The 21,952-nt window shown below is 50.6% G+C and overlaps 1 protein-coding gene across 15 annotated transcripts in view; it reads left to right on the top strand.

Moving 5' to 3' along the window:
* The window catches only part of LOC125708367 (discs large homolog 1-like protein), a 124,221-nt gene that overhangs the window by 37,587 nt on the left and 64,682 nt on the right, over positions 1 to 21,952 (top strand). For 13 of the 15 annotated variants that reach the window (XM_048975824.1, XM_048975822.1, XM_048975821.1 and 10 more), the window contains one exon: positions 17,760 to 17,927. In XM_048975824.1, coding sequence (XP_048831781.1) covers positions 17,760 to 17,927 — 168 coding nt within the window. Of the gene's footprint in view, positions 1 to 6,184; positions 6,489 to 17,759; positions 17,928 to 21,952 lie in introns of those variants that run through there. The other 2 variants (XM_048975831.1, XM_048975836.1) reach the window with 2 other exon arrangements.

The raw sequence follows: 21,952 nt of genomic DNA, 5'->3' as shown, positions 1-21,952 counted from the left end.
TAATTTTCTTTAGCCAGCAAGTACGAATTAAGGATGTGCCTGGCTTTAAGTAGTTTCCCTATGTTTGTTGTACCGATTGAATTATTAAACTTGTGGTGAAACGTGAAATCAGGCCATGCCCCCCCCCCCCCCCCCCCCCCCGTGCAGCTCTGGGCCGGATGCAGACTCCGCCCACTGCCACGCGTCTTGCTGATAATCTCACTCTGCTCCCAGAGTGGGGCTCAGATCCAGCCTGCCCCCCTTCCTTTTACGGGTGGAGGTGTTCCCCACCGTAAGGAGAAGGACAGCGGCTGTCTGCCTATTCCCACCGGTGTGAGTCTGACACAGGACGAGCTCCCCCAGGGCCCATTTCGCTCCCCCCAGGGCTGCACGCTGCTTGGAAATGGGGGCAGCTCTCATCATGAAAATGTTCTGTACAATTAAAGCTTTCTGGGGGTGATGATACCGGAATTTCTGCACATGAGTGTCCTCAAAACGTGCAGCTCGCCCGTCCTGCTGGTGGCTGCATGTACGTATCTGGGCTACTGACAGCCGGAACAGCCCAGATTCTGGTCACTGATTTGAGGAACTCCCTGTGGAGATGATGCTCTTCATGAAGCTGGAAGTTCAGGGCTCGGCCTACAGAGGGCGCCGTACCAAGGCTTCCCCAGTGCTCTTATTGCGAAAGGGGCTCAGATTTTCTGTTATGTGCACTTACGGAGCTGCTAAAGGAGCTGTGTGACGTTTAAAGTGACATGTTTGCCAGCCCAGAACCTAGAAATGGATTCGCTAGATTCTAGAAGCTGCCGACATGCTGTCTCTGCTAATGAGGTTTCCGGGGCGAGGCCCCGCCGTTCCCCTGTTAGGTAACCCCGGGAACCGAAGCCAAGCCAGAGTCTGGGTAGCCGCTGCTCCAGTCTCCTGGCCGGTGGATGTGGTGGAAGGAGAATCAGCCATTTCCTTTCGGAAAGTCCAGGGAGTTGCCTTGTGGTTCCGGTCTGCAGCGTGACCAAGTAAATGCAGTAGCTTAGTGTGGTTACGGTCCAGGAGTCATGTGACTCTGCCCCCACGTATTCGCCTTCAATGCATTTATAGTTCAGATCTGCGTTTGTCGTCGGTGTTTTCGTGAAGCACATCGCTGTTGTGGGAGGCCTGATTGCTTCCATATGGCACACAAGCTGAAGCTCATCAGTTACTTCTTCCTGAGAGCAGGATAGTTTATCATCCAGGCGGGCTGGAGCCCCGGGGGGGGGTGGCTCTCCACTGAGGAGGCTCCCTTGCTGGACTCCCCACAAACGGGATGAGTCACCAGCCCCCCCTTCATTGCTCTAGCACCATGCCCCCCCCTGTCTCTTCAACCACCCGCTGGTATATGCCAACATGCAATTGAAGCATCTCCTTTAGTCATTAAGACTTTGTCTTCCTAGGCCCTTAGGTGTCCAATCCCGGTGCTTTTCTGTACACTATAATATACTCGAGTTGCCCTCGTACTGCAAAGGCGTTGGGGCCACACATGCTTTGAGCAAAGAAGCTTGTACGCCTCTATAGGGTGTAATTGACACTTGACTCATTTGTGTTGCATTCAGCAGGACAGGAGGTAATTATGACAGCTTAAGCGGGAAGTTGCAGTGTTCCGCACCCGCAGTTGGTGCCCTGGCCACGCTGGATCGCAGGCGGGTTCGTGTACCCATCACCTGGGGCTAGCAAAGTTGGGCAGCCCCAATTAATCGGAGCTGAAAGGACCGCAGAGAGGCCGCTGTTTCCCTTTGAAACAAGCCTTTGTGTGGGAATGCATGTCATCAATTCAGGGGGAGGGAAAACTAGCCTGAAATAACATAGCCGTCAGCCCTGAATGTGAACTGTCCTCCATTCGGGAGAATAACCTATGGGATGAATGAACTACTGATGATCCTGTACCACAAACCAGTGAATAATCCAGTGTCCAGGAAATGCTGAGAATTGGCACGTGTAGGAATTGACTCGCACTAGATGAATAGGTGGATAATGCTGTAATTAGAGGGATGAAGAGGGTAGAGGAGGTCCACCTTCTGAGCATCTGTGGACTCAGAGATCCATGGAATGGATCCATTCCTCTCCCATAGCTCCAGTCTGGGGGGAGGTCTTCCCAGTAACAGCTGGTTGGTACTTCTGTATGGAGTCCGCACCTCCTCAGAAATGAAACTACATGTCATGTCGACACAGACCCCATCAGCTGTGATTGGTCCACTCCGAAGCATCACACTACCTCTCACGCAAATGTTTTGCTGTTGTCTGTTTCCAGCTGGGGGTTGTGAGGACTCTCCTGCTGTTGCATCCATCCAGGTCAGGGCTGCCCAAGCAATAAAGGAGCTCAGAATACATACATTCCTCCCAAACCCCATCTATGAGAGATTTAACCAGCAAACATGAGAATGAGTATGATGGGCTAGGAGAGCGCATGCGCAGCTCATGCAAAACTGATTTTTAAATGTATACTAGATAATCTTGAAAAGGAACATTCATTAAAATAGTAAAGCTTCAGACGTTTCCCATGGCAGAATGTAAAATGTTTTAAAACTTAAAAAAAAAAAAAACAAATTCTAACACAGTCAGCCAGCTAGCGCTTTGGGGGACACAGACACACCCGTGGACAAGTATGCATCCATGCAGCAGTGTGGGTCACGGCATCGTGTCTGAGTATCACTACATGTACATGTAAGCTCTACGCTGACTTGATGCAGAATGATAAATCAGCCTTAAGTGTCAGCACCCTCTGTGCATGGTGCAGGCTGCTGTGGGATATGGCGGCTCTGTCTGTATGGAAGGTCACTCAGTCACATGATGGCTCCTAATGAGCATATCTGTCGTGGATGTTGCTTCTCCTCCTATAGGCTGCAGCCTCCAGCAGCATCAGCAAGGCTGATTGGTCAGCTTGTAATCATGTGACCAGAAGTTGTTTCCCTATAGACTCGGATGCTTCTAGACATTCTCCTGTTATTTGGGCACCTGTCTACCAGCGGGGCTTCAATACCAACGGGGAGCTGCCTTATCAGACAAGGATGGTAACAGGTTAGGGCGTTAAACTGAATTTTAATCAGTCCTGCCAGGAAAAGCCCCCCCAAGACACTAAGAACATGCAGGCCGGGGTCTGACTCAACTTAGTGAGATGTTGTCCTTTAACATTACATAACATATGCTAAAGATTCACTTTCTTATTTATTAAAATATAGTCCTGCGTCATCATTAGACCAAAAGTGTAGGGTGTGGGGACTGTAAAAGCCGGGGAAAAGTAGGCCAGCAGGAAGCGAGTGCATCCCTATACGTCCGCGTTACGGCGGGCTGGAGCGTACCGGCACCAGGGCTGCTCCGGAATTGGGGCACGCCGCTTAATTAACGGCTCAGCGCTACTCCGTACCGTGCGCGGGTGGCCATAAGTCAGCTTGCTAGATGATGTAGCTCCATGCTTGCGGACTGGCGCCCTCCCCAGCCAGGCTCGAGCTCAGGAGAGAGAATAACATCCTGTCCCTTTAAGGCTGAAGAGGCGCTTGCGATGTGGGTCTGAGGATTGTGGTACAGAATCACATGGAAAGTCGCAGCCTAGTTTCCTTGACTTGTTGAGCCCCGTGTCTCTGTCTACTGGAGGGATGCTTATCTATGGTGCTGCACTCACATACGGTGGCTTCTTAAGGAACCGTTTCACCCAAATTTGAGGAAATATCAGACCTTATTGCAGCATGATTTGGTGAAGTGTGATGTACCAATTAAACCAACATGGCATTTGCTTTTAACATGCAATGCAGTAAGAACTTTTCTGTGAAATAAGATAATAATTAGGCAGTAAGGACTGGACATGAGCCAACAAATAACCAATAATATAGTATAATACAATAATCTGGATGATGGGGCGAATGTTTGACTTCCTTAATGAGCTGTGTACTGTTTCCAGGGTCTCTGCTCTTTTCTCTGTGTTCTATATATCATGTCTGGCAGAAACATTAGTTATTTGGTTCCGTTCACGTACATTTCACAATGTGTGAATCCGGCCAAAACACCCGTCGCAGGCTCCTGTCGTGCCGGGCTGCTCTCTCGCCGCACTGTCACTTGCGGTCCGGCTCCTGTGCAGCGCTCTGTGTCCAAATTGCGTTTCAGGATTAATGCGGTGACCTCTGACCCCCATGCTTCAAGAACAGATAATAAGAGAGATTCCCAAAAACCAGTGGGTTATGTGCTGTGGTTTCAGGCCTCCTCCACCGGAGGTCGTTGTCCTCCGGAAATATGCGTGGATGATGGACGATGTGGGCTGCCTTTCCGCTGGAGAGCCTTCCCTCTCCCACGCGCCCATGGACCCCGCCTCCGTGGCCGCCTGCCTGCCGTTCTGTCTGCCTTCGCAGCACCTGCCTCTCCTGCTCCCATAAACGTGGTCTGGAAACCATGGAGCTCCATGAACATGTCCCCCATTCCCCCACTTGGTGCGTTATCTTAGCCTGAATTTAGCAGGGTAGCCAAGGCGTCATCTGACTCCTGGATCGAGGCCACAAACCCGTTTCCCTCTCATTTCCCCTTTTCTGGGCGCACAGGATGGCCGGTCCTTTTTTCCTCTGCCAATCTGTTCGGCGGACACTTTTATGACCCTTTCAGTTGCAAGTGAATAGGTTGCAATTACAATCTCTTTGGTTAAAACTAAGCTGTCTTTGATATTAGCTTTCAAGGAACAAAGAATTTTAGGATCTCATTTGAAGGGGCAAAGCAATTAGGAATTATACTCGAAGGCACAAAACACAGTAGGATTACATTTGAAGGCAGAAAGCATTGTGGGATTTAATTTGAAGGCACAAAGCATTGTGGGATTGACTTTTCTTAACTGGTGTGGCCATGAAAAGCGCAAGGTTGCTGAGTACTGTAACCTCAGACTGAAATGCTAGACGTGGCCATTTGGACTGGGCAGACATCACAAGGCAAGTCAGCATTTGTTTGGATTTAAGAGGATTTCTAACAGGATTTAAGCGGATCTATAACAGGAGCAGCTGTGCTCTTTCCCGCTTGTGGCTCCTAATCTCACCTTTGGTAGCAGGGCGTTCGCTCTCTTGCCCAGGGCTCTCGCTGCCTGGCTCCGGGACCGTCATCCCCCGTGGCCTGGCTGGCTTCTCTCTAACTTACCGGGCTGCTTATGAACTCGGAGGGTCTCATCGGACTCCTGTCCAGCTGCTTCTTTGTGTTCGCTGCCAAATGTCGTCCATTTGACCGTGAATGGAGATTTGGCAGGACGGCGGGAAGCGGCTTTAAAACCGCCTCCGTTTAAGACTCGCGCCATATGTGTGGCACGATTGTATGGGGATGCTTTCGCACACGAGTGTTTCAGTGACCGTTCTCTGAATAGAGTAGGGACTTGGACCCGAGTGAGACATCTGGATGCTCTGTCCCAGTGCCGGGGCTGGGGAAAGCAAATGGCAAAGTGGCGAGCAGAAGAGGCGGCTGTGCTGCTCGGTTCCTCTCCTCAACTCTCCTCTCCTCTTCTCGCGTGCCGGTAACCTGGAATGCACATGAGGGACGCTCCCTGTATTTTCCGGGCCCTGGAATATGATCGCAGGTGCCACTTTATTTAATCCTCCCATCCCCACAGCGGTGGTGAGATTGCTCTGCCTGTCCCTGGTGAGCTATGATATGGCCTGAGTTGTAGAGGCATATAACCTCTCCCACCCTGAGTACACACACATACACATACAGACAGACGTATACAGACGTATACAGACGTATACAGACGCAGACAGATGCAGACAGACGCATATGCATGTACACACATGCACACAGACGGACAAAACGACACACACAGACAGACATGCAGACAGAGACAAACACATACGCGGAATGACACACACACACACACACACACACACACACACACACACATGCACACAGACAGACAGACAGACAGACGCATGCCCATGCTTCCCTCCCCCCACCACCCTCGCCCGCATGCCCCCCACCCCTCTGCCCCGGCCGCTATGGCCGTAGCTTCGCTGCAGCAGGTGGGGAAGCGGCAGTAAGGGATCAGCCTGTCCGCGTGGCACAGAGTGGCCCGCTGCCGCCCCCACCTCCCCCCTCCCCCCCCCTGACGGGGGGAGACGCACTCTGCCCCCCCGGCTCTGGGGGGGTGGGGGCTGGGGGAAGGGGGGGGGGCTCTCCGCAGGGCACGCGCAATGGCTCCTCCGGGGCTCCCGCACAAACCGCTTTCCCGCGCGCCGCGTCGAGCCGTGGAGGACGCAGTCCGCACCGGAGAAGCGGACGAAGGGAGCTCTCCTCCCCCTGGGGCTGCGGGAGCCGCGGAATGAGGCTGGGCGCCTGGCGCGGGCAGCGCTCACAGACGCACCGCTCCGGGATCCGTGCCGCCGCGCCCGCCTGTCCATGGAGGTGCCCCGGCACTGAGGAAGATGTCTCCCAGCATCAAAAACTTGGATTGCTTTTCGCCAATGTTGTGCCACTGTAAAGTCGCATGCACCAGCAGCACAGTGTCGCTAATATTCGGATGCAAGGTGAGTGAAGCTCGCTCTCTTCCTCCTGCTCCTCCTCCCATCAGCTCCGGATGGGATGACGGGCTCAGCCGGAGCACGTGTGCGCGGTCCACGCTTGGCGAACAGCCGTGCATCCTGTCCTGGCCCTGCTCTGCTCCCCGTTCTCCGGGCCTGATTACCGTCTGGCCGGGCAGCAGTTCCTGACAAGCTGCGGCGAGAGTAATGCTGCGCTTTGGCGTGTCGTAACTTTGCAGGATGTGCAGTTGGCTTTTTGAGCACGTCTTTAAAAGTGGGCGCAGCGGAGTCCACTCTCCCCTCATCCCTGATTTATTTATGAAGTCGGCGTCTAATTGAATAAACAGTCCTTTATGCTTGCTCTTACTTTCTGCTCTGTTTGCCGCCCCAGTTCACTCTGTCTTCCTCGGTGTGCCGGCTCCAGACAGGCTCAGGGCAGTAGCTAAGTCGGTCCTCGTTACATAACCTCCTGCTCCCTTGCCTCGCCTCACCCTCAGCGCGTTTGGCTGGGAGCAGCGAAAGAGCTCAGCTAGTGTCACACTGTAAAATCCCCCGGGCATTCGCCATGGGCAGCCCTCTGAGCCCCAGTGAGACGTCCCGGCGCTCCTAATGAAGCCCTGAGGAAGTGGACCCTCAGAACAGAGTAATGGCACTAATCAGTGGGGTGGGGGGGGAGGGGGGGGTTCAGGGGTAATTTTAGCTCTGTGATGCTTTTTCGGTTTCCCCCCCCGTCTCTGCTGGCCGCGGTACACTCTGAGTGGACTGCAAGACACACTGTTCAGGATGTGTGTGCGCGTCTGAACGGCCAGGGTCCGCTAAGACCACGCGAGGTGCTTGAACCCTGTGTAATAAACTCCGCTTTTCAGGCTGGCCGGCTTACAGCACCTTCCCCTTCCCTCCTCCTCCCTGTCATATTAAATGTATCTAAAGTTAGATGTTTCGGGAATTTGGCAGCTTGATGCACAGGAGAAAGATCTGGTGTCACTCGATGTTCCTGGCATCTAGCAGGTTCAGTGTTTCTCCGAGTTGCTTGTAGACTCAGAGTATTGCAGTGGAACCACCAGAAACATCCTATCCTGTAACTCCCTCCTGTGCAGTGACACTGTAATAGCTTCTCACTGATACTGCCAGTTGTTTTTTTTTATAGACTAGCAAATAGCGGATGCGGTTATTTTTCTTGATGTCGAACCATGCTTTTTTTCACATCACTGTTCAGCGCATCACCCTAACTGTTGGTACCACGAGGAAATCCATGTTTTACTAACTCAGATAATGGGTGGATGATCAGAGATGGAGGGCATTTCAGAGCAGCAAGCCCCTTAGGTCCTGCTCCACTGTAAATGGCCCGTCACCGTTCCTGACAGAACTCCTGCAGAAACATCCACGCTCCCCCATGCTGCCGGGAGGCGCTCCTTAACTGGCTTCCCGGTCTAGAGCTGTGCGTGTCCTTACTCTGTCGTGGAGGTGGAAGAGCTGTACTGACCAGGGGGGGGGTGGATCCGATTCTGACCAATCCCGCCACTCATGAAAATTTTTGGAGGTCCTTGGTGTCAGCATGATGGTTGTAATCCAAGCATTTCTGCACCTTCTTCACCTTTGTGGTATATTTTCCCCTTGCAGTGTTCATCTGATAGTTTGTTTGGGTTTGCGGACATTGTCCTGCAGTTAATGGTTTGGCTGTGGAGTTTCTGTGATGTCACCATAACTTGCCCCTTCATATGACACGTGCTGTTGATGTCGACCTACTTGTTCATGTCATTTCAGATACTTACATAGCAGGTGGTTTTATTCAAAAGAGCCATGCTTTTCGTTTTACTGAGCATATTGGGTAAATACTACATTGCAGGGGGGCCTTGTGAGATTTGTACTAACACTGATATAACAAACCTGACTGAATTTATCTGTAAGCGACACATTTTTGTGGTTTTCATCCAGGGCAGTGCGCTTGCAGGGGACGTGACCTCAGCTGATTCTTCGCGCTGCGTTTGGATTGTGTGTTTCCGCTCTGTTCAGTCATGAATCGCCGTAAATGTTAAGTCTGTGACATCCAGGTGATGTGTGTGATTTGCAGTGACCCATGATCAGCAGTGTCGCTTTGTCGTTCGAAATGTCACCATGAACCGCGTGCCGGATATGCAGTGCGAGGTCCTTCTGCTGCTCTGGCTCCTCACACACGTACGGACGCCCACGTCCCCCCCCCCCCCCCCCCCCCCGGGCCGTACCGTCGCGTTTTGCTGATGTGTTATTCTCCGACGTGTGAGAGCCCATCCGCCTCTCTGTCGTCCTCATGGCTGTCTCCGGATGTCCTGAGGCCGGGCATTAGAGCAGAAGGGCTTTTAGGTCAGTGAATCAGTTTCGTCCGCATGTGTGAACCGGGAGACATGCAGCACCGTGCGGCTGTTCTGCTGGGTGCACAGTTCTCCGGGGAATTTGTATAAGACGAACAGGCCGGCTCTCCTGAGGTACCGCAATGGAGAGTGGCGCTTTGGGCCCGGAACGGCTGTAGGTAGCGTTTTCCGTGCTGTGATTTCACCCCTCCCCAGTTCCTGTTGCCTAATTCATCTGTAACTGATGGCTTTGTCGTATCAGGGTCTGTGCTCTTGAGCGCATAGCCTATATGTGAAGATATTTCCAGTGGCGTCGTCTTTAAACGTATAACTTAATGGGGGCATCCGGAGGCAAACCCTCTTCCCCGCAGTTGTCGGTATAGCGCTGCGGCGCTCAGAGCGAAGGCGGGGCTTGGCCAATCTCAGCATGATTGCGATATTTTAGTCCCTCATTCTGGCGCATGTTTCCTGCGCCGTGTATCAGTTGAAATAACTAAGCACCTCGGGTGTTTCCGTAAAAAGCGTGTAATTGCTCACGCACTAACAGTCGCTGTCATCTCCCTGGCAGCAGAGTGCCGTGTGTAACGCCACGCGTGTCCCGGAAGGTGGTCACGTGACCACAAGCGTCGGCGGCGCCTGAGGCCCACGGCGAGCCGCTGTCACGTCCTCGCTTCCCGGGCCGCAGGTGCGTCACGCCAGCCACCTGTCAGTCACGCTCCGCCGGGACGGCGACAAACGCAGCCTCGCCCGGCCAGTCGCGTGGCAGCGTGACTCGCGCAGACTCACCATCTGTGCCTCGCGTATCGCGGGGCCTCGCCGTGCCCATCGGTGCCACCGCCTTTCCTGGGCTTTTGCGAAAAGAGGCACATGCAGATATCTGCGTCTCCTGCAAAGCATCATGGGGTCTCCGTCTCAGGTGTGGCGGCTCCCCTGGGGGGGTCGTGACCACAGCGACCCCGTCAATAGGCCTCTCAGTGAGGCTTGTGGGATTGCGGCAGACGGGTCCTATTTAGGCATTGTCGTTTTTCCGAGTGTGAAGCTCTTTCTGACGCAGCTGCTTTTGTCTTCCCACTGAGTGACTTTTGGCTGGTTAGGATGGTGACCCAGTGATCAGAGCTGCTGTTGTTCTGTCTCAGCAGAGACTGAGATGGCGTGACGGGGGCCTAAAGAGGAGGGTCCGGTCATCAAGGAGAAGGGGCAGCGCTCCTGTCTTCTGTAACCTTGGTGACCCGGATGCATTCTGCCAGGGCTAGCATTTCAGCATCCTCCATGCCAGTGTTTATCAAATTAGTCTTCGGGGCACGCGGGAGAGATCCACATTTTTTGTTTTATCTGAGTTCCCAGAACACTTGTAAGTTATTTAGAGCTATTTTGTTTTTTGAGTACTGGGATACTCCAGTTTCCCCCCACAGTCCAAAAACATGCTGAGGCTAATTGGAGTTGCTAAATTGCCCATAGGTGTGCATGTGTGAGTGAATGATGTGTGAGTGTGCCCTGCGATGGGCTGGCCCCCCATCCTGGGTTGTTCCCTGCCTCGTGCCCATTGCTTCCGGGATATGCTCCGGACCCCCCGCGACCCAGTAGGACAAGCGGTTTGGACAATGGATGGATGGATGGATGGGTACTGGGATAAAACAAAAATATGGATCAGTCCAGTGTGCCCTGAGGACTGGTTTTGGAAACACTATGCTAACAGGAAATACTGGAAGTGGGTTGGGATTAAATCATCCTGAAGTAACCTGACTCTCGCTGATCTCCATTGGCACTTTCACACCGAAGTTCCGGAAACTGGTCCCGGTTAACACGTCCCAGGGACTTTTCTAGCTCCTGGCCACTTTCGAGTGTCACTTTTACACCACACAACGGGAACTGGGGCCGTTATGCTAAATAAGCACAGGAGACGCAGAAAGTTTGTAGCTTAAACTTCACAAATAATTTGATATGAAACCACACAATGAATGTTAGACAAAAGTATATTGGTTCGCGATCAAATTTTCCGATGCAGGAATACGGAGAAGCAAAAGTCCCAGGTTCCAGAAAACGTCTCAAGAACTACTGCCAAGGTTTTGGGTGGCAACTTCTTAACTGAAGCAGACCAAACCTTGAAAGGGAAAAGTCTTGTCTCTCTCTCTTCTGCAGGTCTGTCTCTGTGGGTATATCACAGGCTGTCCTGTCACACCTCTGGAATTAACTTATTTGTGTTTGCTGATTGGTTTGAATAAGATACAGTACAGGCACATCAATCATCCCCGTGGGCATATTGGGGAGTTGTCACATATTCCATCTTACTCTTTATGAGAGAGACTGGTACATACTGGTGAGAGTAAGTCTCATGGTCAGATAACAGGCAGCGGTTAACGGCCAGATATAGATACTCGACCGGTCACGAGATTTGAACCGATGATGGCATCTTTTGAGTGGAACATCAATATCATTTTACTTTTCTGTTGTCATGTCTTTGCAAATCACTCCATAGAATGAGTGAGACACTCACTAAATTAGGAGGAAGGTCATGGATGCAGATACAAATTCATACATTTACTCAAAGCCCCTTAGTGGGGTGATTAAGAGTCTGACCTGCTATGTTATGAATTAATAGCTGTTTATTAATTAATCTGAGCAGGCTACCGAGTCAGGGAATCAGTCACATGCTCGCACTGTCTGCAAGCACCAGGCACCGAGTGCATTTCTTTATAATGAAATGCCCAAACTCACTACAGTCCCACACAGTGCACAGCTTGCCAGTGAGTTACTGCAGATTCATGCAGAATTCGAGCAGGACGATGTTTAAATGTCTCATGCTGATGTCCTGATGTCTGAGTCTCTGTCTATCTGTGTGTCTGATTCGGTGCATTCAGTGTACAGATGCATCACACCCCAGCATTTCATCAGTCATCCTTTGTGGGGAGAGAGCATTCAAATAATAATATAATACAGTCTTTCCCCTACCATTATATTAGGGGGGGCGCCCCCGCCCACCCAGCGGCACCTCCTGCCCCCTCTTGAAGGTCAAGTTAATTTTATTTAATTTTATTTTCTATATAGCGCTAGATCACAACAGGAGTCATTTAAGGTTACCTTTCCTATAGAACAGGTCTATACATTGTCCTTTTATTAAACAAACTAAACAGCCTTATGTTATTTATTTTATTTACACAACAGCTTGTCATTTTTGTCTCTACACGGTCGCACGTTTACAGTTCTCCTCTGCTCTCTGTATCGCGCATGGCGGAGCTCCGCCCCCATGCATACGCACAGACACATGCGCACACACAGGTGAGCGCACTCCCCCCAGTGGACAGAGAGCGCGCGTCGGAAATTATGTCGCGTCAACCAAATGAAAAGCAGACAAATTTTAACAGGTTAATAAATACATTTCACAATGGGATTTTCTGCTTTAAACTGTCAGCTATCACTTTTAAAGCCTAACAGTTGATGTATTTGCAGGTCAAGACAAACATCCGCAATAGGCTGCAAGGAGACCATCTTGCAGCCTGCATGCGGATCTCAGTAAATGGGCCAGACGTTTCTGACGTTTCTGAGGCTCTCGAAACGTTCTTCCAGAAGCGCAGAAAGATACACTGCACACTTTGTGGATAATTGTCATAAAAACAAATGTTCTGATGTTTAGCTCAGTTGTTATATTGACTGCTGTCATTAAAAGAAACACATGAAGACCATGAATCCTGTGGGTGTCCGTCTGCTCCCCCCCCAAAGCTGTAAACTTAGGGGAAACACTGTAATGCAATAAGATGATTACTGTACATATTATATTAATAGTTTCACTTTCGCATTATTATTATTATATATCACCACCCTTATGCACTGAGAGAATACAGAGAATCCACAGAGAAGCTCTTTCTCATGATCCTATATGACGCCTGGCACGTTTACATGTCTCACCTTTGCGCAGAACCCGCTGCCCCTCGTGCGCCCTGCCGGGGTCTCCCTTTGTATAGAGCTGGCGCACATGCATGCCAGCGTGGGTCTGCGGTCTGTCAGGGCCCCGTGAATGGGGGTGTCATGTAGGACGCACCACGGGGAGAGGGGCAGTTTAGTCTGTGAGATGGGGGCTCACCTGTGTTGTTCATGGGAGGATCTGGCACTGCTGGGTCTAGCAAGGTGGAGAAGCAGCCACTTTGAAATTTCCCTGTTAATGTTCTTATTTTCCGCCAGACCGGAGGACTGAGCGCCCTTACAGGGTGTAAATGAATCCATCTGGTTTAAAGGTGGAGAGATGTCTGCTTCTTGCGGTTCCTCCTCAGCAGATGCTCCATGGTCTCTCTTCGCCCAAGCAGATGGTGGCAGAGCTTCGGAATGGTTGATACTCTCCAGCTTCCAGTGAGAAGACGAGGGGGCTGCTTACGCGGGATGTGTTGGTGTTTGTGTGAGCATTCAGTCTGGGCAGATTGACTGCGGGGGGGGGAGTTTCTCGCTGGTGAAGCTGCCCTTCGAGCGTAACGATGGAGCCGCTGGAGGTTTCAAGATGCAGACAGTAAGCTGGATATAAACCCTCACACTTGCACCTGTAGATCCCCATGTCCGCAAATGGCAACGCACCACCTTCTCCGCTTCTCCAATAATGAACAGTTTGGTTGTGGTTTAGCTGCCGCTCCTCGGCGTGTTTTTCCACCCCTTATCTCGCCCTCGTCGCTTTATCTGAAGAGAGTCTGCTGACTGGTGTGGTCAGTGTGACAGATCTCTCAGTGGGAGATGGAACACGTCTCCTCCTGGGCGCCGTGTCCTGCACGGAGCCGGAGAGCAGGGTGGCCGCGGAGCCTCTGAAGGTTAAACATTTATAGAGGCGGTCGGGGGAGCGGGCAGGAGCTAGGCGGAGGGGGGGCTGCGCTCCATCAAGCTGAGGACAGCGGCCGGGGCTCCCTAAGCCAGCAGGAGGCGTTGGACTGGCATCGTTTAATGTTTTTAAAAAATAACTTAATAATTAATATTTGAAAATGGACCAAGAGGAAAATCATGGTAAATTGCTTAAATTTGTAAACTGTCTTATGATGACCATGTCGTGCACTGACTGCCTAAGCCCAGAAAGAGATGCAGGTGTTTTTCACTTCTTACAAAACAGAAACGTTGGATTGTAGCGCTGACCACCCTGAGGTTTAAGGTTTGCAGGGCGATGCCGCGGCCCCTCCCTCCCGGCAGCTCTCGGGACCCGTCACTGTCGGCCTTCCTGCTTCTGCCTGTCTGCATGAGTCAGCTTCTCTCTGCCGGCTCCCTGTCCTGAGAGCAAGGCCTTCCTCGGGGGCCGGGGGAGTCGACCCTGAGCCAGTGTGCCACCTGCCTGCCCACCTCAGGCGAAGGCAGTCAGGGTCTCATCAGTCACCCGGTGTTTCTCAGCTCGGTCCTCGGGGATCCCCGGACAGCTCATGTTTTTGCTTCCTCCCAGCTCTTGGAGCAAAAATGTAGACTGTTTGGGGGCCCCCGGGGCTTCTGAGAAAGACTGGTCTAATCATCACCCTGTGTGATGTCCCAGCTGCCGCCGTGGGCAAAGGGCAGCCATCTTACTAAGAGCTGGCCCCTAGGGAGAAGAAGGACCTTTGTCAGACAAGCAGCTCTTAAAGGTTCCTCTTTATTCAGCCTGAGCTGTTTCACATAAAAGCAGAGATCATTATTTTATAATGGATAACAGCACCATAACACTGTACTTAAAGTATGTCACTCTGGACAAAAGCATCAACATGTAGTTTTGCATTATTATAAAGGAATATAATTCATTTTTTAAACTGAACTATCATTGTACATTTCTATGGTTTAGAGTGCAATCAGTGTAACTATTTAAAAAGTACTGATGCATTCTGGGATCTCACAATGTCAGGGTGTGTGTGTCAGTGTGTGGATACGTGTGTGGGTGTGTGTGAGTCAGTGTGTCTGAGATGTGTGTGTATTAGGGGTTACAGTCGGATAGTTGGTGTAACACTAGTAGCTGAAACTACACTGCCACCACAAAACAATGAAAGATTTGTTAATTAGTTGTTTATTGGGGGGATAGATTACGATGAAAATGGCCTTTTACTTGCAGTGCCCTCCATAATGTCTGGGACAAAGACACGTCTTTGATTTAACCTTCTGCCCCACAGTTTAAAATTTCGAATCCTAAAATAGAGGGACCATGTATAAAATGTGTTGTAATTTCTACTCGGTGAAACCGAAATGTATGCAGATACCTTTAGATAAAATCACCTTAATCATGTCTGAATTGTTATGGAGGGCACTGCATTTTATTTATGTTTATAATTCATTATCAAATCTGACCAGTAGAATGATCTTTCGAGTTCCACAGAATAGAAAATGATGTAACGTTTTTCCGCTAATAAGCGAGTTTCACCACCGGCACCGACGATATTCAGCAAAAATATATCGGTTATTGGTCTAATTTTGCGATGTAGAACTATGGAGTCGTAAGTACAAAGGTATTTGTTACTGCATTTAATGTAGTTGAAAAATAATTCCATCTCGATTTTTGCTCCACTACTTCTTTCTCTTTAACTCGTCTTGTCTGAGGCTTCCATGATGTTGTTGACTAATTGATGATCACATGATTATGCCACTATCAAGCTTTGAGCATCATCGAAGAGCAGTAAAGTCGACTTGTGTGACCTGTAGTGTGTGTGTGTGTTAGTGTGCGTGTGACTGTATGTCAATGTGTGTGTGTGTGTGTGTGTGTGTGTGAGTCAGTATGTGTATGTGTGTGGCTATGTCAGTGTGTGTGGGTGTATATGTTGTTTGTGCGTGTGTGTCTGTCAGTGTGTAGGTGTAGATGTCTGTCTGTTTGCATGTGTCTGTGAGTCAGTGGTGTATGTGTGTCACTGTATATCAGTATATGTGTGTGTGTGTGTGTGTGTATCATGGAGACCTTCTGTCGTTCTCCCAGCTGGAGGAATAGTAGAGTAAATGGGGCTCCTGTAATTACTCTCCCATTCCTTAATTATGGCATCCCCAGAGAGTAGTGCAGCTCAGGCGGCGTGGCAGGAGGTTGTTACTAAGACGACACCCAGCTCCTGGACTGGGTTGTCATTCGGGTTCTGACCCCCATGTGGCCCTCGTCACGTGGCCTCGTCATGCCCGTGTGCGACTGGTGAGCTGAAGCCCCCAGGCAGCCACGTTTCAGTCGGAGGCGCCCAGCATCCACTGTGAGGTGCAATACAACAGGGTCTCACACACTCCTGATGTCAGAACAGGTTTGTAACGGGAAAGGGGGCTTATCAGACAGTAGTGATTTGGTTTGAAGGTGCTTCCTACACATCATGCTGAGATGGCCGGATGTGTTAGAGGCTACGATTTCTTTTTCCTCTGACAGGCAGATAAATAAACACACAGATGAATGTAAACTGTACGTGAACAGTTTCCCGCTGTTTTGGTATCATGTCGGGGCGGCTGCTGTACACCTCTGTGTGACCAGATGGGCTGGGGGAAACGTGCAGGTGGCTGGCAAGTGCCCAGCAGCCTTCTGGGAGATGCTTTTAGTTAGCAGTCCTGAGCAGACGTGCCTCATGCGTACATGCTGACAGCCGCTGACAGCTGGCCTTTAATTAACATCGATCTGCAAATCTAAACCTTGTCCGTTCGCAGAGTCCTGGAGGAAGCCTGTCCTCTGTAGCCTATGCAAAGTCCGGTTTGCCTTTCAGGGTGGAACTACTGTTTACAGTCTGTTTATTTCTCGTGGTCCAATCCTAGTCTGTGTGGCGAAACAGAAAAGTTTTGTACGGTGACACAAGGTTGCGTTCCTGTGTTTGTCTAGTTGATGCTGACACCGAATAGCACCCGAGCTTGTTAATTACCTGCCTGTCCAGCTGCCTGTAGGGAAGACCTGTATGCTTTGGTCTTCCCTTGTCTGGTCTCTGTGTTTGACCCATCCTTCCAGCCAGATAATGCTCAGCAGTGTCGCAGTTGTCCAGATGCAGGGCGATGTGGCAGCTTAACACTCATTACTAACGTATCTTTACATTGCTGAGAGTGTAAATTAGAGCTTTATTCAGATTGCAGCCTTAATGATATTTACCTGCAGGATTTCCTCTGAAATCGCTAATAGGTAGCTGCAGTGTAAGACGGTGATGTGTAACAGGCGGGGGGGGGGGGGGGTCTTCTGAGGCCTGTTCTGGCTTAATCCTAGTTTATTTTGTTTTTATCCCATGCCTTGTGGCTGTGGTGCAAAAAAAGAGCATTTTGTTGTATTTTTGGCTATAACAGCCAAGCATAATGCAAGGTGTCGGCCCTCCCTGGCAGCAGCTTGGCTGACGGACCGTTAGGGGCCCCTTTAAAAGGAGTGTTCCATATGGGAGCGCGCGTCCCGGGGGGGGTGTGATAAACCAACAGAAGATGGAAGGGAGATGTGCGATGGTGGTGAGGTGCGGACCGGCGTCTCGATGGCTCCCTCCAGAGACCGTGCAGAGGTGTGACCAAGTGAAACGGCGACTGAGGAACTGTGACTCGCACGGGCCGGCGCCGAGAGCCGACTCATTAGTGGGCTTCACACCTGGCTTTTAGCAAGCAAGCCCACTCCTTCTTTCACATTAATGTTAGCATGCGGGGGGGGGGGGGGGGGTTGGGCAGCCAGCTGACCGCAGCGGTTTCTGTCGGGAGTTTTTATTTCCTCTGCCTTTGTTTTATCATTCGTTCTTTATTTGTCTTCCCTTTTTCCTCCGTATGAATGACTAAACAGGTACCAAACATGCTCATGTAAGGCGCCTTGGAGTGATTCTGTTGTAAAAGGCTCTATGTAAAAATGAATTGAATTGAAAGTAGGATACTTTTGTTGTTGTTGTTATAATGATATTGTTATAGTTGTTAGCACAGTGATTAAGATCAGCCGGTCCTGCCCTTTTCTCCTGAATGGTGTGGTCCTGAGGGCTTTGTCAGCCCTAAATCCTCGCCCCTACCCCCCCTCCCCCACCACCAGACGGCTGCAGGGCATCACCTCTCCCTGTCTCTCCCGCAGAAATACAGGTACCAAGATGAGGACACGACGGCCCCCCAGGACCACGGCTCACCGCGCCTCGCTGGCGACCTCCAGAGGCCGGAGCTGGCACAGGCGTCTGAGAAGACCCCCCAGCAAACAGAGGGCGCTCACATCTTCGTACCCCACTCTCACATCTCGCCCATGAAGGTAGAACAGGGGCCTGTCACCCGCTCTGCCACTCACTGCCTGTTACACATCCCCCTGCATGTCTCACTGGAACCCCCCCCTTTCCCCCGAAGGTGCAGGGAGACACACACACACACACACACACACACACACACACACACACACACACACAGTCACCCCAGGTGTGATTCAGCAGTATTTCAGTGGAAATCGACCACTCAACCATGAAGCCCATTAACCTATCATTACAGGTTTTTTTTTATTAGGAAATTTTAAAATGTGTTTTACGTCGCATGAGTTTTGATTCACGGAGTGCTTTACTTGGAGAAGCCGTTGGTGTTTAGTTTACAGAAGTGCCGCCTTTAGCAGTATGACAGCACCAGCCTGGTGTCTGTTCTACATGCTTCATGGAGATGAGTGCCAGTCTTTTTTTGGTTGGTGCGGATGGCCATCGTTTTTCCATCTGAAACTTCCCGTTAGGGAATCTGCTCAGGCTTACAGCGGGGGATCCTGGAATGTAGGCCAGGGCCCCATGCGTAAAGGCACTGGGATGTGACCGCAGCTTATCTAGTGCCGACTGGATGGACACATGCCCCTGCTCACTTCGTCTGACTGGCAGGCACCTGGGGGATCCTGGGCACTGGATGGGGGCGAGCAGCCGGTTTTGGCCTCTCTTATATTTTCGTTCCAATAACCAGGCAGAACATCTCAGTGGTTTCCATTTCGGCGGTTAAACAGAGTGACACGCTTAGCACTTCTACCGCTTTGCCTCAGTCTTTTAAATGACATTAATTAAATATCGTTGGTATTACAGAGGAATTCCTTGCTTATTTATCTGCACGGAACAGTTATCTACATTCTGTATGTTTGCTCAACTGAAAATCAGTACAGTGAGTTAGCAGGTGTCTTCAGATTAAAGGATGTTCAAGAAGAACATTTAGGAAAAAAAGATCATTTCAGGAATCATCTGTGAATGTATTAGACTTGAGCCTTGTCTTTTATGCATAAGTGGAGCAGCAGCCTGGTACTGGAGCAGTGCCCATACACTGGAGCAGTGCCCATACACTGGAGCAGTGCCCTTACATGGAGCAGTGCCCTGGCAATGGAGCAATACCCCATAACATTCCTATACCCTCAAGTGAGATAACTGAGTGCAACCCTCCAAGTAACCAGGGTTTCTCCATCGCATTTTATATCCACTTAAGTTCCTTGAAATGTGCCTTGGACTGTTACTGTTATTATTATTTCTCAGCATAAAAACAGGGCTTTATATAGCAAAAAGCATAGCTCTTTATAAGCATCGCCTTCTCAAATCATGTCTGGGTGAGTCCAAGTCCTGGAGCCCCGGAGGAGATCCGTTTAGTCAGTGACAGTTGCACACGGCACTGTGAGGGAACTGTGTGACCTTACGCACGAGTGCAGTGTGAAATGCTGGCCAGCAGGAAAGGTCATTGGGAATGGAGTGCTCACTGTACCATAGCCCACATGGTGCTTTACAGGGTGATACTGGGAATGCAGTGCTCCCTACACCAAAGCCTGCATCGGGGCTGTACCAGGTGATATTGGGAATGCAGTGCTCCCTACACCAAAGCCTGCATCGGGACTTTACCAGATGATACTGGGAATGCAGTGTTCCCTGAACCAAAGCCTGCACTGGGGCTTTACCAGGTGATATTGGGAATGCAGTACTCCCTACACCAAGGCCTGCATCAGGGATTTACCAGGTGATATTGGGAATGCAGTGCTTCCTATACCAAAGCCTGCATTGGGACTTTACCAGGTGATACTGGGAATGCAGTGATCCCTACACCAAAGCCTGCACTGGGGCTTTACCAGGTGATACTGGGAATGCAGTGTTCCCTACACCAAAGCCTGCACTGGGGCTTTACCAGGTGATACTGGGAATGCAGTGTTCCCTACACCAAAGCCTGCATCAGGGATTTACCAGGTGATATTGGGAATGCAGTGTTCCCTACACCAAAGCCTGCATCGGGGCTGTACCAGGTGATATTGGGAATGCAGTGTTCCCTACACCAAAGCCTGCATCAGGGCTTTACCAGGTGATACTGGGAATGCAGTGTTCCCTACACCAAAGCCTGCACTGGGGCTTTACCAGGTGATACTGGGAATGCAGTGTTCCCTACACCAAAGCCTGCATCAGGGATTTACCAGGTGATATTGGGAATGCAGTGTTCCCTACACCAAAGCCTGCATCGGGGCTGTACCAGGTGATATTGGGAATGCAGTGTTCCCTGAACCAAAGCCTGCACTGGGGCTTTACCAGGTGATACTGGGAATGCAGTACTCCCTACACCAAAGCCTGCATTGGGGCTGTACCAGGTGATATTGGGAATGCAGTACTCCCTACACCAAAGCCTGCATTGGGACTTTACCAGGTGATACTGGGAATGCAGTGATCCCTACACCAAAGCCTGCACTGGGGCTTTACCAGGTGATACTGGGAATGCAGTACTCCCTACACCAAAGCCTGCATCAGGGCTTTACCAGGTGATACTGGGAATGCAGTGTTCCCTACACCAAAGCCTGCACTGGGGCTTTACCAGGTGATACTGGGAATGCAGTACTCCCTACACCAAAGCCTGCATTGGGGCTGTACCAGGTGATATTGGGAATGCAGTACTCCCTACACCAAAGCCTGCATTGGGACTTTACCAGGTGATACTGGGAATGCAGTGATCCCTACACCAAAGCCTGCACTGGGGCTTTACCAGGTGATACTGGGAATGCAGTACTCCCTACACCAAAGCCTGCATCAGGGCTTTACCAGGTGATACTGGGAATGCAGTGTTCCCTACACCAAAGCCTGCACTGGGGCTTTACCAGGTGATACTGGGAATGCAGTACTCCCTACACCAAAGCCTGCATTGGGGCTGTACCAGGTGATATTGGGAATGCAGTGTTCCCTACACCAAAGCCTGCATCAGGGCTTTACCAGGTGATACTGGGAATGCAGTACTCCCTACACCAAGACCTGCATCAGGGATTTACCAGGTGATACAGGGAATGCAGTGTTCCCTACAGCAAAGCCTGTACCTAGGTTTTAAAGTATGTATTTGTATGTTGCTGGCTCTTGGCTACCGTCCCTCTTGGTCAAAATGGTACATTGTAGCTGATGTCCCTCAAAAGCACTTCAGAGAAATATGGGATTTCCCATATTAAATGCTTCTGCAAATATAATGGAGAGTGGATGTAACCATCTGCTTTAAGTTTCTTGCTGTAAGTTAACTATTATTATTGTGTGTTTATTTTCCTTAATTGTGCAGTGTCACGTGATGCCGGAGTGTGAACCTCGGGGCAGATTTATGTGCCGAAACGGTGGCTATCAGAACCATTACTGGCTTTCTAGTACCTGCATACCTGCACTGGGGCTACTGGCCGACCCCAGAATCGTGCCCTTCCACTCCGATAAGTGACTGCAGAGCCCGGGGTGGGATCGCGGCTGTCATGTTGTGGAACCGTCAACCGGAAGAGGTGGCGTGTGCTCTTTGCTTGGGGAGGGGATCCGCGGCCCCTTCGCCAGTGTCAGCCCACGCCACTCCGGCTTGGCCTCCCGACTCGCTTCCCGCGCTTCGAGGCTCACGTCTCACTCTGGCTCCCAGCCCGAGCGCTGATGGTCGGCTCGCTGCCTCGGCACTGACCTGTGGCTGAGCTACTGGTTTTCTCTTCCCAGAGCTCACGACTCCGAAGCTCATAAAGGCATGAATCCACGTCATAAATGCATATCCATACATACATATATACATAGATATATAGACACACATACACATACGTACATGGACATACATTTATACAGCGAGGCACAATGACCGAAATACATTTGCTGGGATTTACTGAGATCTGTGTCTCCCTTGCGCCATCTTGTGGTCAGTGTGACCCTTTCGTGTGTCTGCTTACACTGGCATTTCACTCTGTGCAGCCCTCAGTGGCTGATCAGCACACTCATCGCATTAATGTCTCCCTTGCACTCCGTTTCCCCTCACTTAAGATTGTTCTTGTGGTTCCCATCACAAAAAAAGAAAAAGAAA

The sequence above is a fragment of the Brienomyrus brachyistius genome, chromosome 15 (genome assembly GCF_023856365.1).
Source record: "Brienomyrus brachyistius isolate T26 chromosome 15, BBRACH_0.4, whole genome shotgun sequence".
In the NCBI taxonomy this organism is placed as follows: Eukaryota; Metazoa; Chordata; class Actinopteri; order Osteoglossiformes; family Mormyridae; genus Brienomyrus; species Brienomyrus brachyistius.
Note: the sequence above shows the minus strand (reverse complement) of the source record. Positions and strands in the feature narration are given on the sequence as shown.